The 18,246-nt window shown below is 42.8% G+C and overlaps 2 protein-coding genes across 6 annotated transcripts in view; both read left to right on the forward strand.

Moving 5' to 3' along the window:
- Window positions 1–5,644, forward strand: part of tent2 (terminal nucleotidyltransferase 2) — an 8,816-nt gene extending 3,172 nt beyond the window's left edge. For 4 of the 5 annotated variants that reach the window (XM_017413634.3, XM_017413635.3, XM_017413636.3 and 1 more), the window contains 13 exons: window positions 278–385; window positions 517–766; window positions 860–974; window positions 1,053–1,141; window positions 1,240–1,297; window positions 1,681–1,747; window positions 1,842–1,918; window positions 2,040–2,168; window positions 2,262–2,305; window positions 2,500–2,636; window positions 3,373–3,464; window positions 3,959–4,038; window positions 4,130–5,644. In XM_017413634.3, the coding sequence (XP_017269123.1) occupies window positions 278–385; window positions 517–766; window positions 860–974; window positions 1,053–1,141; window positions 1,240–1,297; window positions 1,681–1,747; window positions 1,842–1,918; window positions 2,040–2,168; window positions 2,262–2,305; window positions 2,500–2,636; window positions 3,373–3,464; window positions 3,959–4,038; window positions 4,130–4,216 (1,333 nt within the window). In that variant the 3' untranslated portion in view covers window positions 4,217–5,644. Of the gene's footprint in view, window positions 1–277; window positions 386–516; window positions 767–859; window positions 975–1,052; window positions 1,142–1,239; window positions 1,298–1,680; window positions 1,748–1,841; window positions 1,919–2,039; window positions 2,169–2,261; window positions 2,306–2,499; window positions 2,637–3,372; window positions 4,039–4,129 lie in introns of all 5 variants that reach the window. The other variant, XR_005233011.1, reaches the window with a different exon arrangement.
- Window positions 5,645–6,394: 750 nt separating this feature from the next.
- Window positions 6,395–17,255, forward strand: cmya5 (cardiomyopathy associated 5). Its single transcript, XM_017413966.3, has 14 exons — window positions 6,395–6,845; window positions 7,646–8,285; window positions 8,385–11,159; window positions 13,158–13,253; window positions 13,331–13,549; window positions 13,636–13,658; window positions 13,823–13,947; window positions 14,062–14,196; window positions 14,567–14,713; window positions 14,826–14,973; window positions 15,088–15,221; window positions 15,737–15,845; window positions 15,919–16,095; window positions 16,163–17,255. The coding sequence occupies exons 1-14, from the start codon at window positions 6,739–6,741 to the stop codon at window positions 16,413–16,415; spliced, it is 5,088 nt and encodes a 1,695-aa protein (XP_017269455.1). The 5' UTR covers window positions 6,395–6,738; the 3' UTR covers window positions 16,416–17,255.
- The last annotated feature ends 991 nt before the right edge of the window (window positions 17,256–18,246 follow it).

The raw sequence follows: 18,246 nt of genomic DNA on the forward strand, positions 1-18,246 counted from the left end.
CATCAATTTTGAACCTTTTCACAAGATTCTAATTTTCTGATATGATGAATTTGAGATTTTCATTTGTTGTCATTTGTAATCATCAAAATTAAACGAAATAAACATTTGAAATATATGAGTTTGTATGTAATGTATGAATATAATATACAAGTGTCACTTTTTAAATGGAATTACTAAAACCAATCTACTTTTTCGTGATATTCTAATTTTATGACCAGCACCTGTACACTGTTTGATTGAATTTCTTTTGTATTCTGAATATTTGTGTTTTTGTTAGCTACCATGTTCGTGACAAAGAGAGATTGCCTCCTTATGTATGGAAGCCCAAACCACCCACCTCGACAGTCGTCCCTCCACAAACACCGATTATCACCAATGGGCGCAAGTAGGACGTTTTACCATTCTTTAATGGCCGAATCGTCTCTGTCTCATGTTTCTCATATGTTACGCTGACTTCATTTTCATGATCATTTCTCCTTAACGTGTTCTATGTGCCTCATTTTACGTTTCTCTCAGGAGGCAAAATAACGACTACAGCACCCATGCTGTGAAGCGCCAGCGCCTTGACTCATCTCCCCACCCATCGTTAGCTTCCACTTATATTCGGACCACTCAGCCGCCTCATTATCCTAACCCGGCGGAGTCCTCGAGGTCGTCCCTCGTGGGTCCTGATCACTTTTTTCCCGGTCCGCCCTCTTATCCCCACCCACAGGTGGTTTCTGTCCCGGAAAGCTCCAACAGTCTACAGCTCTATGCAAAAGACAAGGTACACCCTGATTGCGTTAACCTGCAGCTGACCTGTACAGCGTTTTAAATCACGTTTTGGTTTCGTCAGCGCTGAATATGTTTGTGCCCTCAGCTGAGCAGTCAGATGGTGGAGCTGTTTGAGGCGTGCCAGCAGCAGTCTTCGGATCTGGAACGGAAGGAGGTGCTGCGAAGCCAGCTGCAGCAAGAGATACTGCAGTTCTACGCAGGTGTGTGTTAAAAACAGGCAGCCACTCTTCTGAGTTTCATGTCCTTCTTTAGTCTTTGAACAAGTCTGTTTGCCACAGTGGCGCGGCTTTACCTGACCGGATCGTCTATGAACGGCCTGGGCTGCCGGAGCAGTGACGCTGATCTGTGTCTTGTCATCACGGCAAATGTGAGTATGTACCGCTCGGTTCTGCTCGTATCATCCAAATGTGCAGCTGTAGACTCGAGCATCTTCCTGAACAGCTATTCTGGGTTTTTTTATTTCAGAAAAGACCTGATCCTATTTCTGTCCTTAGTCGACTCAAAAGGGCATTTGGATCCCTCTGTAAGTGATTAAAGAACTAATTTTTTGCAAAACCAAATATTTTCAATAACATGCAATCATTTTTTAACAGTCAGAAACAGTTTTATCGTCTTATTTGCTAGTTCTTACCTCCCACTCAACATTAAAACTATCTCCCTGATGTGTTACCTGCACAACACTGCATTAGAATCAGGAAATCAGTTTATTCTACCCTCAACACATACAATAGCTTCAGTCTTTGTGGCCGATTGCTGTTTATTCAAAAGTCAAAATGCTGTGAACAGTTTTTGTACTTAAATTTTCCTGCATCCACTAGGTGGAGCTGTTTACTCAGTTGAAAATAATCTCAGGTTTACCTCAAAAGAAACTAAAACAAATCTCACTGTGGATATTTTTTGTTCTAGCCTACATTGAGAGGATTCAACTGATAAGAGCTAAAGTACCTATTCTCAGGTTCAGAAAGAAAGGCAGGTAGGAGTCAAAGAGACACTAAAGCTGGTCTTAAAAACACTTTTAAGTCGTAAATAATTGGTTTGTGAGTATGAGTTTCTGCCGATCTCCTCAGTGATCTGGAGTTTGATCTGAATATCAACAACACTGTGGGCATCAGAAACACATTCCTCCTGAGGAGTTACGCTCACGGTGAGCGAAACCATCAAGCATTCCTTTTTTTGTTTTAAGTGAAGTGAAGTTTTGATTGGTTGTTCTGTGAATAAAAGTTGCACCTGATGTTGAGCTGCTGTGTTTGTGTTGCCTCTCTCAGCGGACGTCAGGGTAAGACCCCTGATCCTCGTCATAAAGAAATGGGCGCGACACCATCAGATCAACGACGCCAGCAAAGGGACGCTGAGCAGCTACACGCTGGTGCTGATGGTCCTCCACTTCCTCCAGAGTCAGTACAGTTAAACTTCCAGGAGAATTCATTTTCATTCTGTCCGGACGTTTTGGTCAGTCTCAGCTTATATCTGATGTGTTTTCTTCTCAGCCCTTAAAGAACCAGTCCTCCCATCTCTACAGAGGGATTACCCAGTAAGTGTTTTAGTTTTTACCCTCTTGTCCATCTTGTTGGAAAACATCATCATTTAAACTTTGAAACAGGCAGTTTAAACTTATCTTAAATATGCCAATAGCCTTTTTTAAATACTGTATATCATATGACGGTGTCTCTCAGTTTGAAGGCTTCATCCTTTCTTTCTGATTTTCCTTTTTTTTTTTTTTAATAGGACTGTTTTAATCCCTTCATGAACATAGACATGGTTCCAGAGGGACCCAAACACGTCCCTCCCTACATCTCAAGAAACCAGTCCTCTCTGGGAGAGCTGCTGCTGGGCTTCCTCAGATACTACGCCACACAGTTCAGGTGCCTCCCAAAAACATCTCGCCATCGTTTCCGGTGTGGCGCACATGTTCGCATTTTTAATTTATTTGTATTTATTTATTCCCACGCTCATTTCCTCACTCCTGTTCCTCGTTTCCTCCTCCTCTTCCTCCTCCCTCAAGTCTTCCCTCTGTGTTCCTCTTCCTCTGCGCTGCGTCCTCCTCTCTGGTTTTATGTTTCTGGCTGAGGGGCAGCAGCAGGTGGGACCTTTTGACCTTCCATGGCACCCACATGACGTACCGCGGTCCCTGTGTTCGCAGAATGTGTGATACTCGAATGTGCAGTGCCACTTTTGAAAAGCTGAACTAAGGCTTGCTTCACCACCACGCATTATATAATATATGATGTGGAGTCAAAACAGGCCACGTAGTAAAGATTAGACTTCTTTCATCCTCAGCGTATAATTAGCATGATATACGTTTGAGTCTTTTATTGTCTATTAACAATCAGTAAACACGGCTGTTGCTGCTTGCCTCAGTATCACGTGACTTTGACTAAGTGCACTAAAGGTGTCTGTTTTCAATAAATTGAGTTAAACTAAAGTGATCCTGGAGGCTGGTGACTGTCTTCAGCTCTTCCTGTTTACTCTGTGTGTTTTGGTGAGGTGTTGAAAAGTGCAGTGATGTTAACGCTCTTCAAGGGGGTTGCACATTGAGCTTACTTCCAGACAAAAAAAGCCACTAAATCATGTTGTTGTTGTCTTATTTTTGCTTTACAGTTGGGATAAACAAGTGATCTCCGTACGAGAGGCCGCAACTTTTCCCCGGACCAACTCTCACGAGTGGAAAAACAAATTCATATGTGTGGAAGGTAAACATTTCAGTGGACACGGCATGCTTTAAGGCTCTGTATATTCCTCATCAGTTACTTTAATTCATTTATTTCTTTGTCAGAAGTAAACATTTGAAACGAACAACACAAAGGTTTAGAGTTTAATTTCATAGTTTCTCTTTTTCCCCCTGCTTTGTTTGCAACATTAAACATGTGAAGCAGAATAAAAGGCGGGAAGTTTGAACATCATTTCTCCGTATATTTAACATACTGAGAGAGTTGATTCACTCTCCTCTTTGGAGTCAGCTGGACCTCAAAAACCAAGTGAGAATCAGAGAGACTGAAATCGTTTTCAGGATCACCGGTAAACCTTAAATCAGGATTTTGTCGTCTGTTCATTTTTTTCCCCCAAGGTTTGATGTTGTTTATCTTGTCTTGTAGCTGTGTTTGTATTGGAAAAATTAGATAATCGTTGAAATCACACAGACCCAGCATGTAACCACTTGAGCAGTGATGCAGTGTTTTTGTTTCAGAGCCGTTTGAGAGAAATAACGTCGCCAGGGCCGTTCACGAGAAGCTGAAGTTTGAGATCATCAAAGCTCAGTTTGCAGAGGTACGTTCCGCTCATCACTGATTGCGTTTCCCTCCTTCCTCAAACCGCTCAGACCCGAAGTTACTCATAATCCCGTCTCTTATTTGTGCAGTCGTGCCGGATACTGCATGCAAGGAAGGACCTGAACTCCATCCTCCCAGTCAGAACCGTCATTGCTAAGGAGTTATCCAGGAGATAGGAGGCTCCTCTGCTGGGGACCAGCTACCTCGAGATGAGCCCGACTCCAGGAACAGTGCAGATATTTTTGGATTGAGCTGAGGGGGAGAAACCTCACAGCTGAACAGGCTCTGGGACCGAAAGCTCTGGACGTTCGGGTCGCAGTCTGTGTCTCTCGCGGCAGATCTAGTAAAGTGCAATTTTATGATTTATGACGATGCGGGAAGAAAATCGACATTATTGGTGGAGTGAAACCAGAGAGCTTTGAAAGCAACATCCTGTCATTGAAGATGGTGACAGACAGATGCTGCTCTGAAGCAGGATAATAGTTATTTTTTTATAGTGCTGCTACATGGCCTTCTTGATTTTAACAGAAGGTGTCTTCTCACACGTTAAACTGATTTAAATGTTTAATCTCAGCTTTGTTTAGCTCTGACTTTGGTTTTGGTTAGACCCACATGCTGCAGCTGTTTGTGTCTGAATTATTTATCTGTAAAGTTTATTTGTGAGACCAAAGCCCTCTGTCTATTTTTATAAGTCAATACTGACAATATAGATTTTTTTTTTTCTACTGCTGCTTTAAATAAAAGCTTCTCTGCTGTTTCACTGTATCCGGATGTCAAAGTTACTCTAAAATACGCGGGTGTTCTGTTTAAGGTAATAATTTAACTAACTCTGAGGTACCGTTGCTTCAAATTATCGCTCCTTTCGTTCTGTGTCGTCTCTTATTGGTTGCTGTCAGACCAGATCTACTTTCATCTTTCTTTGCCCCAACTCTTTTTGTACATTTGGTGCGTTGAAGAGTTTTAATGTTTATTTAAAAAAAAAAAGAAAAGATGAGCGTTTTATATTTTTCTTGCTTTCTTTCCTAGATTTGTATGACTTGAACTGAAGTCTTGGCCGTGCTACAGGAAGTGCCAAAATATGATTAATGGGATCTCTTTATGTCCGACCCGTCTGGGTGTGTTCTGACACACGGCTGTTAAAATATGTTTACAAAAAATTAGCAATGGTTTGAAGAAAGAACTATATTTGTTTGTGTGTAACATCGGCCCTTTATCTACCTTCACCCATGATGGCTGATGCAGCTGTATCAAACCAGGTTATCTCCCTGGGGATCTATAAAAATAATAAATAAAAAATGTAACTAGGATTTGTTAAACCACTTTATTATTATTTATTTAATGAGCTCTGACCCAAGAAAAAAAAAAAAAGCAGTGTTTCAGGATTTTGCTGACTCGTCTGCGTGGTAAGAGTTTTATTTTGCACTTGCTTTAGTTTTGTTTCCACAAACTGTTTTTTTTACAAGTGTTGCTGAGTTTCTGCGCTACTTTTCACAACAGGAAAGTGTCTGTTTTTAATGAAATGCCACCAGAGGCGCTGAAACACAGTGTTTTATCCGAATATTGTAATATTGTATTCTGTGGACAATAAACTCCCCTGAAACGCTTGACAAATTTGACATCATTGTGCACTTTTGTTGTGTTTCTGTGGACATCGAAGTTCTCAACAGATTGGTAATTCCCTGCTAATTTTTCCTGAGAAACACTGAAAACTCTTTTTACAGACTTATTGACATTTGACTTGAATGTTTATAAGATGTTTCAGCAATTTTCTTTGTCTTGGTCATTTGTTGCCCCTGTTTGAATTTTAATAAAATGCACACACACAAAATGAAAGTTGGCTTTTTATTAATAAAGAAGTATTTTTAATTTAAAATGAGAAGAATGTATTCGTCCAGCGCAGTTGTGTAATCGTGCAGTTCTTTGGGCTGCGACACGTTTTAAAGTTGATCACTTTTTCATTTCAAATCTGAGTGATTTTCCTGTTTTTCTTCTTCCATCAGGAAACCTTTTATTGTGACATTCCAAATCCTTATAAAAAATCTGATTTGAGTCCGACGCGTGACGAAGCTCATCTCTTGCTCACTTGTTCTCCGCAGCTTTGGCTGTTCAGCCATCTTGCTGGGTTTTGTTTGGTATTTTGACAGCTTATTACATCCAGTTTTATGACCCCTGCTCAGTTCCAGCCCTGCTGGGGGCTGGATACCTTACAAGACATGTGTCTGGCTTTGATTAGTGTTGCCCCCCAGCTGCAGGGGAACCAGGGGGGTTACTGTTTCAGCACAAGGCCTATTTTTAACTTGGTCAAGGGGGTTTTGAACTTAAAGTCACATCACCTCAGTCGTCCGGTAACTAGTGGCTCACACGTGAACGCACCCTGATAAAAGTCTCCCTTTAATGCCTTAAAATCTACAATTCTTTCTCAGGTTACCTCTTGGGGTGATTGTCTTAAAGGCTAACGAACTGTAACCTTTTTTTCCCCGTTCTCTTCTTCGCCCCTCTCTGATCTACACTCCCGTTCTTATTCCCCCACGACTCTATTTCTGTCCCTCGCTGAGTCAGATGCACAGCTCCCACTTTAGAATGACACAAACAGGCAGACCCACTCCTGATCCAGAGTGACTGAACACTAAAACACACACAAAAAAACCCAAACCCACCTCTGGAGACAGCTACAGAAAGTCGGGAGGAAATTACCAAGATGGAGGAAAGTGAAAGTCTGGACTCTGAGATGACTGAGCTGCAGGAGTTAACCTCAGATACCATCAGCCAGGATGATGAAGATGAAGTGGAAGAGCTACATAACAGGTACCTTTTTTATCTGGATTTTACCTTAACAATGGGCCAGTTTGTCTGTGTAGAAAGGTTTCTTTTATTCTGAGAAAATAATGTTTGAATGTTGATGAATGTCAGAAAACGCTGATGTTTGGGTTTTTTATCATAATAATGAAGTTTTAAAGACAGAAAACAGCACAAATGAAGCATTTTGTGAATCTCTTTTAACACATTTAACACAAATCAAACAGCTTTGTATCAATATTTGATATTATTCACTGTCCCATATGTTAAATGTGCTTTGAATTGAGTGCCATTCCTGCCATGTCATAAATCGTAGAAGACACTGATACGTTGGCTGTATCAGAGGAGCCAGGTATCTCCTCTCTAATATTACCGGAATGACGCTTTGGGACGTCACCTTGCCGTAACCCAGCAAGGGCTGAGGTGTATTCATAGCCTGCAGAACAGCTCATAGAGCATTTAATCATTTGTTTCTTTAGATCATCGCTCACACTGGCAGCCTGGCAGTTGTCACCTGGTCTAATATCGGGGATCTTCTCTACTCAAGTAATCCTCTTGAGAAGCAGCTATGTGTTACCTTGTTTTCATCTCAGACTCGTTCAGCGGTAACACATGAATGCAGGTCGATGTTGTTCGAATATGTTTTAGTTTGATTCATTGGTTTGTTCTCCGCTTGCATTTCGACGAGCCGTGCCAAAAAGATCTCCTCTTGCATTCGGGCTGTTCGGCAATGCCTTTACTTCTCTTTGGAGCCACACTGACAGCCTGCTATCCTTCCTCTAACTCTGCTCGTTGGTCCCTTCCTTCAGCTTGCGCAAAGCTGTCCAGGACCAGTCGGTGAAGCCCAAGCTCCAGTGCCTCATGGTTGACCCGTCGTTCTCGATGGTTACAGTTCAAAGTGAGGACAGTGGCATTGTTTGGGAGACAGCTTCCAGCCGTTGTTCGACTCCCTGGGCCTCTGAGGCGAGCTCCACTTCCGAAGCTTACAGCATGGAGGGCTCTGGGGGAGCGGGAAAGATCACGATCGTGTTCGATGAGGAGAAGGTGGTCCGGAGGAGGACGATGTCTGGGAGCAGGAGCAGCCGGCTGGGTGACCGGCTAAGCCGACCTGGCAGTTCAAGATCAGCTTCGGCTTTGGGAGCGGAGAGGCCGGAGATGGCAGAAGTTTCTCTCCCCAACGTCCAACAGGAGAAAACTAAAACAGAGGCGGACTTGGAGGAAATAAAAACCAAGGATCAGCAGTTGTTCAGTTTGATTTCTGAGGGTTATGAGATTCTGAACATCAGAGTTCCCTCTAAACTTCCCACTGTGGACGAGGAGGAGGCCACAGAGCTGCAGGACAACTTGTCCTATCTGGACCAGACGCCCAAGATCAGGTGCCGAAACCACAGTGGCTGGATCGAACACGAGGCTCATGATCAGCCAGAGGGAGAGGACATACACACTGAGGTATGATTGTTTTTTTTTAATCTATTTTGATTAATGTTATGGATTTGAGTGTTACAAAGTATTTCTTGACATGAGTTGTTAATTTTGATCTCTCCACAGGCTTCAAAACAAGATACTTCTCAGCTATCAGAAGACAAAGAGTCTGGAAACAGGCCCACTCAGACAGAAAACACCACTGACATTGACTACTTTGAAAAATTCACCCTTTTGGATGTTGTGGCTCCTGGAGACCAAGCATCAGAGCTGCCGGAGGAGGAATTACAGCAGCCACCAACAAATACTCAAACAGAGGAGCGAAGACCCGTGAAAGAGGTGACCACAGACAGTCCCTCTGTATCTGAGGACTCTTTTGTTGTGGTTACAGATGTGGAGATTGTTGGGGAACACCTAGACGAGGTCTTCTATGGAGAAGGACCGCCCAACGATGCGCTGCAGCAGAGGGAGGAGGAGGTGGGTGAAGCCAGGACGAGAACAAGACGCGAGAGCCAGAGATCAACGAAGGAGAGCGGCTCGATGTTGTTCTCTTGCGAGGAGACCACTCTTACGCCGATTTTTCTCTCCTCGGGACCTCCTAAGATCATTGACCCCATACTCCTAGAGGAGCCCACCGCTATGTCCTTCATGTACTCAGACCTTTACGAGGATGCTGTGGGTGAGAGGAGGAGGAGCGATGAGGAATACTCCGAGGCAGAGAGCGTGGTGTTGGAGAAGGCCTGCAAGAGGCGCTTCTCAGACTCGGAAGAGGAAGACGGGTACCTGGAGAAGTTCATTTTAAAAGATGAAACCCAAGCGGTGTATGTTCAGCCAGAGTCAGTGGATGACATAAGTGAAGGGAGGATGGTTTGGCCGCAGGCTAAGTTTGAAATGACTGGATCCTTAATAAGAGTGGTACAAGAGGAAGAGGAGAAAGAAAGGACAAAAACAGAGGAGGCGAAGATGCAGGAGTCCAGTGCTGGAGGTGGTTTACTCTCTGGAAGGAGGGATGAGAAGAGGGAACTAGTATCAAAAACAGAAGAAGCTCAGGAGCAAGCTGTGAGACAAACCTCAGGAGATCCAAGCCAGAAGCCTAAATCGACGAAGGAACAGATGGAGAATCAACAAGTGCAACATGAGGTTAAAACAGATCAAACTGAGCTGCTTGAGACAAAAACAGACAAGCTACTTAAACCTCACCAGATGGAAATTAAAGCAGAAAAGAGAGAGGAACGTCAGCGAGAAGATGAAATTATCAGCGCTGGCACAGAGCAGCCGTTTCAGGCTCACAAAGTGGCCGAGGAGATTCCGGTGACCAAAGACGTGACAGCACCTGTAAGCAGACAGGAGGTACCTCCAACAGGAACTGAATCTGGAAACCAAACAGAAAACACTGAAATGAGTTCGTCCAAAGAAGCAGCTGCTGACTCAAAGATGGTGGATCAAAAACTGGTAACTCAGGCAGAAACGGAGGCCTCGGCTCAAGTGACAACACCAGAAAAGGAAACGTTCAGCTCAAGGGAACCCCTCACAGAAACAAAGACATCCACTGAAACAACCCTGAGTGAGAAAAAAGAAGCAGCTCCTGAATATGTTCCGGAGGCTGTCACTGACTGTGACTGTGAGCTCCAAACAGTGGCGGAGGTGACGGGAAAGACAGCGAACAAAGAAGAGATGCAAACCCAAGTTAAGATCCATCTTCAGGATGTAGCAGAAGCCCAAACTGCAGCTCCTGAAGGAGAAAAACAACAGGAGTCTCTGAGAGAGGAAGGCGCTGCTGAGATCCAGACTAAATATGCAGCAGCTGATCTGGAGTCAGAGGTTAAAACTGAGATTTTAGGTGACGTCATCCAACCTGCGACGCCTGAGGAGGTCAAAACAGAAACAGAGGAGAAACATCAACAACACACTGAAAATGAACAGCAGCAAATAGTGATAGAAGGTCAATCAAATGAGGCCAAACCAACTCCAGAAACCAGCTCTAAAATGCCGGCAGGCGACACTGGGACTTCAGGTCAGGACGTTATGAATGTAGGAGACAAGTTCGTCGTTCTTGTTCCAAAAGGTCAAGCTGTAGAGATGGACATAGAGGTTGGTAAGTGGACGGAGAGGATTAGAGAAGACACGCTCGCTCCTCCTGAACCTGATCACACTCAGGAAGCACCTGAGCCTCAAACTGAAGAAGAACCAAAAGCTTTGGAAGAAGAACTTTCCAGCAGTGATTTAGACAAAGAGGATTCACCACTGGCACCTGTAGAAGAGGACAACACTGAGGAGCAGAAGACTGAGGGGGCTTTAGAGGAGGACAACATAGTCTTTTCTCCTCTTAGGAGTTTCCCTCCCCAGGAGGATTTATCTGGGCTTCATGACATACAGTCAGAACGGGTAGATGAAGAACAAAAGGCAGACATCCAGGAGACGGAGGATGTACCAGATAAACATATCCCTAGAGAGGACGCAGTACCATGTGTTGATGAGTGCAGTGAAGATGTAGGACAAAATAAGGAGCAAGATAAGACCATTTTAGATGCTCCAGATGAAACTGTTGATCAGCTGGGATATGAAATGATATCTGAGCAGGACGCACGAGATATGCCCGAATCTAAGCCATGGAGAGAAGCAGTGGAGTTTGGTCTGCAGCCAGAGGAGAGGACGGAAACACAGACAGAGACAGACAAGGAGCCGAGGGAAGAGGCTTTTGGTGAAGACGAGCTCATCGAGGAGGATTACGAGATCATCGATGCCGAGGAGGAGAGTCAGGCCCGACTGGCTGCCGAGCTGCAGGGTTTGGACTGGTTCTGCTCCACCTGTGAACGTCTGCTGTCGGAGGTGGAGTACATGTCAGGGGAGCACCACAGCCATCAGGTGGAGTTGGTGGAAAAAGCCTACGAGGAAGTCAAGGTGAGGAGGCGTGGAGAGGCGTGGTGTGTAGGTCAAACAGAACAGGAGATGTGTGTTTTTTCCCCCAGGTGTTTGATTTATAGCAGCTTTTTGCTGAAACAAAGTAGAAGCACACTGACAGCATTATGCAATCCAGCAGACATTTCCCGACATGTTTCCTGACATTAGGTTGGTACATAAAATAATGACGTAGTCCTGATATTGTCAGCTATGACCTTTCCATCCACCCCGGTCTGGCTGCATGCTCTCAGGTGGACTGCAGCCAACACGCTGACTTGTTGTGATCTTCAGGGGGAAAGTTTGGCCTGATCTCAGGAAGTAGAGACCAACATCAGATTTGTAAACACACTCTGTTTTTGATACCACTTGACAATAAAACCCCATAAAAGATTAATAAATCATTTAAAAATGGTTGGAATTTAAGCTGCAAACACTTTTAAACCATTAATTAACAGATACAGTGCAGTAAATAAAAGGGGCATTAGGGACCAATTTCTTGGCAAATAGTGAGGCAACATTTTTTTGTTCTCTCCAGTCTCCCTTTATTCTCTATTCTTTATAGTTTAGGTTTTAAATATCTAACATTTATTAATAAGTTGCCTGCATGTAAGCACTATGAGGGTTTGCTGCTAAAATGTTTGTTTGGCATGTAAAGTTATTTATTTTTATTTTTTTTAATAGGCTGAGCAGCTACTGTAGCACTAAATTACATTTTCCTAAATTAATACCTAAATGCCCTCTCCAGTGTACAAACATTGTCTTGTAACTGTTTTATAAATGCTTATAAATCCTTTATAAACTAATTATAAAGTTATAAATATCCTATTTATAAATTATGAGTAATTTATTTATAAAGGTGCCCTATATTGTAAAGTGGTGCCGATCTTTTAAACATAAATAAAACTTATTTTTTAACTCTCTCATAAGTGCTTTTTAAAAATATATAGTGTTTACAATCTAATTATTAACCTTAATTATGAATCATTTATGAATTCAGTCTTATTGTGAAGTCTTACCCTGTTTTTAATCACAGGTCGTCTCCATCATTAAGCTGCTTACAAAAAAACAAATACACACACATATATATATATATATATGTTGCAAAGACTTCTAACAATCTGACCAAATTGTTTTTGTTGTTTAGCTGCAGTTTTGGACTTGTAAGATCAGTCACACAGTTATTTTTCATGAAAGAACAGGTTTAGCTGAAACATAAAACAAAAGGAAAGGAGAAAATCTCAGTAAAGTATTCGTCATTCAAATGAGAGGAAAACTGGGAAACGTGGAAAATAAAATCCAGATGATATTGAGCCAGGCCTGATGTGTATTTATGGGATATTCTGACAGCTGGACTGTAAAAAGATCAAAGGTTGACTTCAGCGCAGAGACGTGCGGCCTATTCCGATGCTCCACATAGCAGAAAACTGATCCTGACAAGTTCACCAAAACAACTCAGCTTAACGGTGTCCAGCCCTGTTCTCTGAGGGAGAACCCTTAAACTTCCCTTCACGGGGTTCGTGCGAGCCTCTCATTCTCTCTGACCTGTGAACGCACCTGTTCAGACTCTGACGGGCGAGGCGGTCAGGTGGCGGTCAGGAGGCAGTCAGCGTCCACAGCGTGACCTCATTAAATCCGAGCCGCCTGTTTTTCGAGCGGTGACAGGTGGATTCCTGCTGCTCCTCGTCATGGATCATCCTCCCTGATCCTTCGCCTCAAAGCTGCAGCAAGGAGCACTTTTCCTTGCAGTTTATTTGAAATTAAAGCCCCAAAATCCCTTGAAATAATGCACATCGCCCACCACCTTTCATGCCAGAGTTTTAGACTAAGATCATCTCATGTTAAGAAAAACAGCTGTAGCCGTTTTGGTAAAACCTTGAAACCAGCATTAAGAGACTAAAAACCACTGTTGCATTGCTTCTTGTGTGAAGCTTCACATACAAAATGGTTTTTGGTTGACTGTAGCTCAAAAAGACTCTTCAGGTGATATTTGTCTTACAGGAGACGCTGAGTGTTTGGATCTCAGAGCTTCAGGAGAGATCAGAGATCATCGAGGACTTGGTGTCCGAGCTGGAGCTGGCCTACAACTCTGTCGAGGTCTGGTATTTGTAGTCGCCATCACGGGGCGCAGTGAACAAAGTGTGGATGTCACGTTACGGCTTCCCCTTTCACAGGATCAGTTTGAGGACAGCGTGGCAGCCATGCGGGCGCAGAACGAAGAGATGATGGCTCTGGTGATGGAGCAGTACAACCAGATGTCCGTCACCATGGAGGAGGAGAAGAAAGCCAAGCTGGAGCAGCTCTACGACAAGATCGTCTCCTTCCAGGAGAACATAGACTCAGCCAAGTCCACGCTGGAGACCACGACCAGAGAGGCCGAGACCGACGCCAGAGTGAGTCCTGAAGACTCGCTAATCAGTGAGGTTAAAGGTTGAGTCAAATGTCTAACAAAAACCTTCTTAATCTGTTCTCCCACCAGTCACCTGAAGACATTTGTGCAAGGTAGGCAAGCTCGTGTGATTTCCTGAAGGCTTTCGGCGACATGTTTGTTTTAATCCGAACCGCATGCCCCTTGACCCGAGGAGCTAAAACACCCCACTTCTTTCCCTGGTGTTAAACTGTATTGACCTCTACCAGCAGCCGAATGTGTGTGTTTGTGTGATCAGACTCAAAGCAGCTCTGGACTCAGCCTCGACACTGGAGCTGGGGTCCAAGGGACTGCTGGTGTTTGAGGACTACACCAAGACCAACGCCTCCAGCTCCAACATGGCGCAGCGTAAAGGAATCCCAGGTAGCTCCCCTTTGGACTTCCTGTTGAGGTTAATCCTCCTGGACGCCCTGCGTTAACATGTCCCAGGTTCAGATCTTGCTTGTGTGTGTGTGTGTGTGTGTGTGTGTGCCTTAGTGCCTCAGAGGCCCACGCTGCAGCCCCAGGAGCCCGGCTCAGCCACCAGCACCAGCGTCACCGCCTACTGGAAGGTCAACCCCGGAGACATCATAGACTGCTTTCAGGTCTACTGCATGGAGGATCCACAAGGAGGTAAAATACTGTCACAATGCTCTGCTTTAAATTAATAACACATTATCAACACAGACATACGATAAGTAATGTTCTGACAAAACATCGCTTCTCAAGGAGCCAGACTTTTACATTTAAGTGATCTTGGTCAGTAAGTCTTTAACATTTTTTGTTGAACTTTGGCTGCTTTTGATCAAGACCCATTTAAAATATTACAAAAATGTTCTTGGAGGTAGAGTAAAACAAAGAAATTAAGGGTTGTTTAATACTTTTTTTTCCATAGTATTATATCTTCTGTTGTTTAACTGTATGAAGTTCTTGTTCGTAACCCAAAAGAAACATATAATCTTTCTTTTGTTTGTCTCGTTGGGCCTCTCTCTGCTGCTCACAGCCGTGTCGGAGGAGTACCGTGTGACAGTGAAGGAGAGTTATTGTGTCCTGGAAGAATTAGAGCCGGACAAGGTGTACAAGGTGTGGGTGATGGGTGTCAACTACACAGGCTGCTCCCTGCCCAGCGAGAAACTCCTCTTCAGAACCGGTCAGCCCGCACCCTGGAGCTTGACTTCCAGCAACATGTCCTTTTCTCTTTGTGTGCCGCGAAGAGCTTGAAGTTGACCTTAATGGGATGGTGATGTGTGTCTTTGCGTCAGCTCCATCGGTGCCGGTGATCGACACGGAGCGCTGCACTGTCCTGTGGGACTCTGCCACGCTGAGGTGGAGCTCGGCTCGACAGACTCCCGGACAGAGTTACACTCTGGAGTACTGCCGGCAGTACGAGCTGGAGGGAGAGGGGCTCCGGTGGGTGAAGTTCATCCAGCTGAACAGACATGACGGCAGATCTCCATCTGAACAACGAAACAAGCTGTGAGGCGTCAAGTTTTCTTGATAACTGAAACGTCTTTATGTGTCTAGATCCATCTCAGGAATCAAAGCCTGCGAGCAGAGAGTTCTCCTGCAACCCAATGAGAATTACCTGTTTTACATGAAAGCTGTGAATGAGGCCGGTGTCAGCGAGCAAAGCGAGGCTGCACTCATTTCTACAAGAGGTAAAACAAGAAAACACGCCCTCAGATTTATAGAATCCCTGTGGCTCTTAGTGACAGTGACGCTAATAAAGTGTCTTTATTTTCGCACGCCAATGAAGACAAGAGGTGATGATGTTTTACCTGCATTTCTGTGTGTGTTCGTTTACCTGTACATGTACCTCATGACCCAATGAAAAGGTGTTAATGAAACGGATGAACATCTACAGCTGATGAACTTTTTGGTTCACCCCAAATTAAGATGGCCACCACAGCTAACTGACAATAGCTCACACAAATATGGCTACAACTCAGTCAGTTATAGAGATATTGAGCTAAAGTTTGGCGTCTTAGTAGCTGAGAGTCACCCTCAACACAAACTCTGAGCGCCGTCACATAAAGTCACGTACAAGGTTTGACCAAAACAGCTATAACTCTGTCCCTTCTCAGCACAAGATGATTTTAGTTTAAATCTCTGCCTTGATGAGGAATGCTCGGCTTTTAATTTTCTCTTTTCTCCCACATTTCCCTGTTTTTAGGGACAAGATTCCACTTGCTGAAAGCCTCGGCTCATCCTGCTTTGAAGCTGTCAGATGACCAGAGCACCCTGCACTACTCCCAGGATGCTCAGAGAACCACAGAAAAAGAGTAAGCTCAGCCCCGGTTACACCTCCTCTCGGGTCTGTGAGTACACCTTTGAGACAGCTCGTTTGTTTTCTAGGTGTCCGTCCATCCTGGGGGAGTTGTTGCCTCCTCGGGGGCTCCATTACTGGGAGACTGTGGTGTCAGGAAGTCCAGCCTACAGGCTCGGGGTAACGTGCACTGCAGCCAATAGAAGCAGCTCACTTGGGGAAAATAGCACATCGTGGTGTCTGCAGTGTACTTCCACGCCATCGGGGTGAGCACAGTGAAAAATGACCCATTTAAGAAGTTGGTGATGCTTTAACCCTCCTCTCTTTATGCAGCTGCAGGTTTCAGCTTCTCCACGGGGACATCCAGTCCACCGTGTTTGTGACCGAGACACCTGAGCGAGTGGGCGTCCTCCTGGATCATCAGCTGGGCCGTCTGTCCTTCTACAACCCTCTCAGGGGACAGCTGTTGGGGACGTTCAGGGAGCGTTTCGGCCAGCCCTGCCACCCCGTGCTGGCCCTGGAGCAGCCGGGCAGCCTGCAGGTCTGCACGGTGCCGGAGGTACCAGAGTTCACCAAAGACACCTGACTCTGCTGCACGCACCGTTAAAACCCTGCCCCTAAAAACTATTCTGGGGCACCAGAAGAAACATTAAAATGATGAAAAATAACCATGTTGTAAAAAATGCAGCAACTAAAATACTGTTTTAGGCGTCAATAAAACGTGATCTTAAGGTTTTTTTTCCATTTTTAACTGCTAAATAAATAAAGTTCTCACATCTAAAGCCAATAAAATGACCAATAAAGAAGTAAAAATTGTTGGAATAAAAACAGTAGGTTCAAAATCACAAAAAAGCTACGTTGATTTATTGTAAATTTAAGTAAAAATCCTGCGTTTTTTTACAGTTAGTGTAAAAAAACAGTCATAAAAATACTATTATAGTTCTGTCATGGTTTAAAAAACCTTAATTTTCTGTACCAGCTGAGTCGTGTTCAGGTTCTTAACAGCAGAGAGGAAAACATATGCAAGGTTAAAACTAATAAAAAATACATTTGTGGTGTGAAAATATCCACGAAAAAGAAAAATATATCCATCTATAAAAACAAATCTTCATAAAATGACAGAAATCAATTTTTAAACAGATTTTATGTAAATTTAGAATTGTACATAAAGGAAGAAACTTGAATTTGTTAGTTTATTATCAAATTTAAAATACATGTTAATGAAGTTATGGAAGAACGGCAGAGGTCTTTTTATGTAAATTTAAAAAATATTTTGAAAAAATAGAGCTTTAAGGTTTATTTTTAGTTATCTTTATTTTACATGAAAAATGTCAATTTACAACCTTTTGCTGTGATTTTTACACATTACAGATTATATTTATTGATTTGACAGATCTTATAAACATATACAACATATATATATATATACATATATATATATATATATATATATATATATATATATATATATATATATATATATATATATATATATATGTATATATATATATATATACACACACACACACATATGAAAAGCCCAGGGTTATTATTTGTCATTTGCCCCCCTGATCAGAGGAGATTTGAAAACTATTTTTTGAAAAACAAATAACTTTGATTTTTGTGACTTGATTTGGTAAAATAAACAACAACTTCTAAATGTTAGTGTCTTAAAATTTACAGGTGAGATTTTTACATTTTTGAAATGCTGTGGATCACTTTTGTAATTTTGACTCAAAGGTTTATTTATGTTAGTTTTCTACCATTTTTTAAATTGTTTTTTGTCTCCCACTGTTTTCAAGTTGTCTTGTGATTTGTTAGAAAATAAAAGTCGTACTCTGAATATTTAATCTTTAAGGATTAGTTTGAGTCTATTATAGTCTTGGAGTTTAACCAGCAGGTTTATATCTTTCAAGCTGTTTTTCATATTGTGAATTTTTGTAAATATTTTATGAACAGAAGTTATCTGTTTTCTGTTACAGATGTTTTCACCTTTCCTGCTTTGGTTTTTATGTCTAAAATTCAGATTCTTTTTTTCTATTTGCACAAATAGATTGTTTTGTTTGTTGTGACTCTTATGATCCATCCCCACCAGAGGGCCTCAGCTCTCCATCAGCTGGAAATCTGGCCTCAGTATGGCCTTACTGGAAATCTATATAAAAATACTCATTATTACCAGATTTTGATCTAAACCAGTGAACCGGTGAAATAAACCAAACTTAAACACAGTTTTACAAATTTTCTGTTGGTTTTATTTCCCCTAAAAGTTCTCAGTGACTTTGATTTTACCCAACAAACATACAAACTATGATCCAGCATTGGACACAGGGCTTTAAATCTAAACACATGTAGTCAAATATGAAGAAAACATTTTGTGTTTAAAAAGTACTTTATGTCAAAAATCAGACATGTTTTTG

Source organism: Kryptolebias marmoratus, linkage group LG1 (assembly GCF_001649575.2).
Source record: "Kryptolebias marmoratus isolate JLee-2015 linkage group LG1, ASM164957v2, whole genome shotgun sequence".
Lineage (NCBI taxonomy): Eukaryota > Metazoa > Chordata > Actinopteri > Cyprinodontiformes > Rivulidae > Kryptolebias > Kryptolebias marmoratus.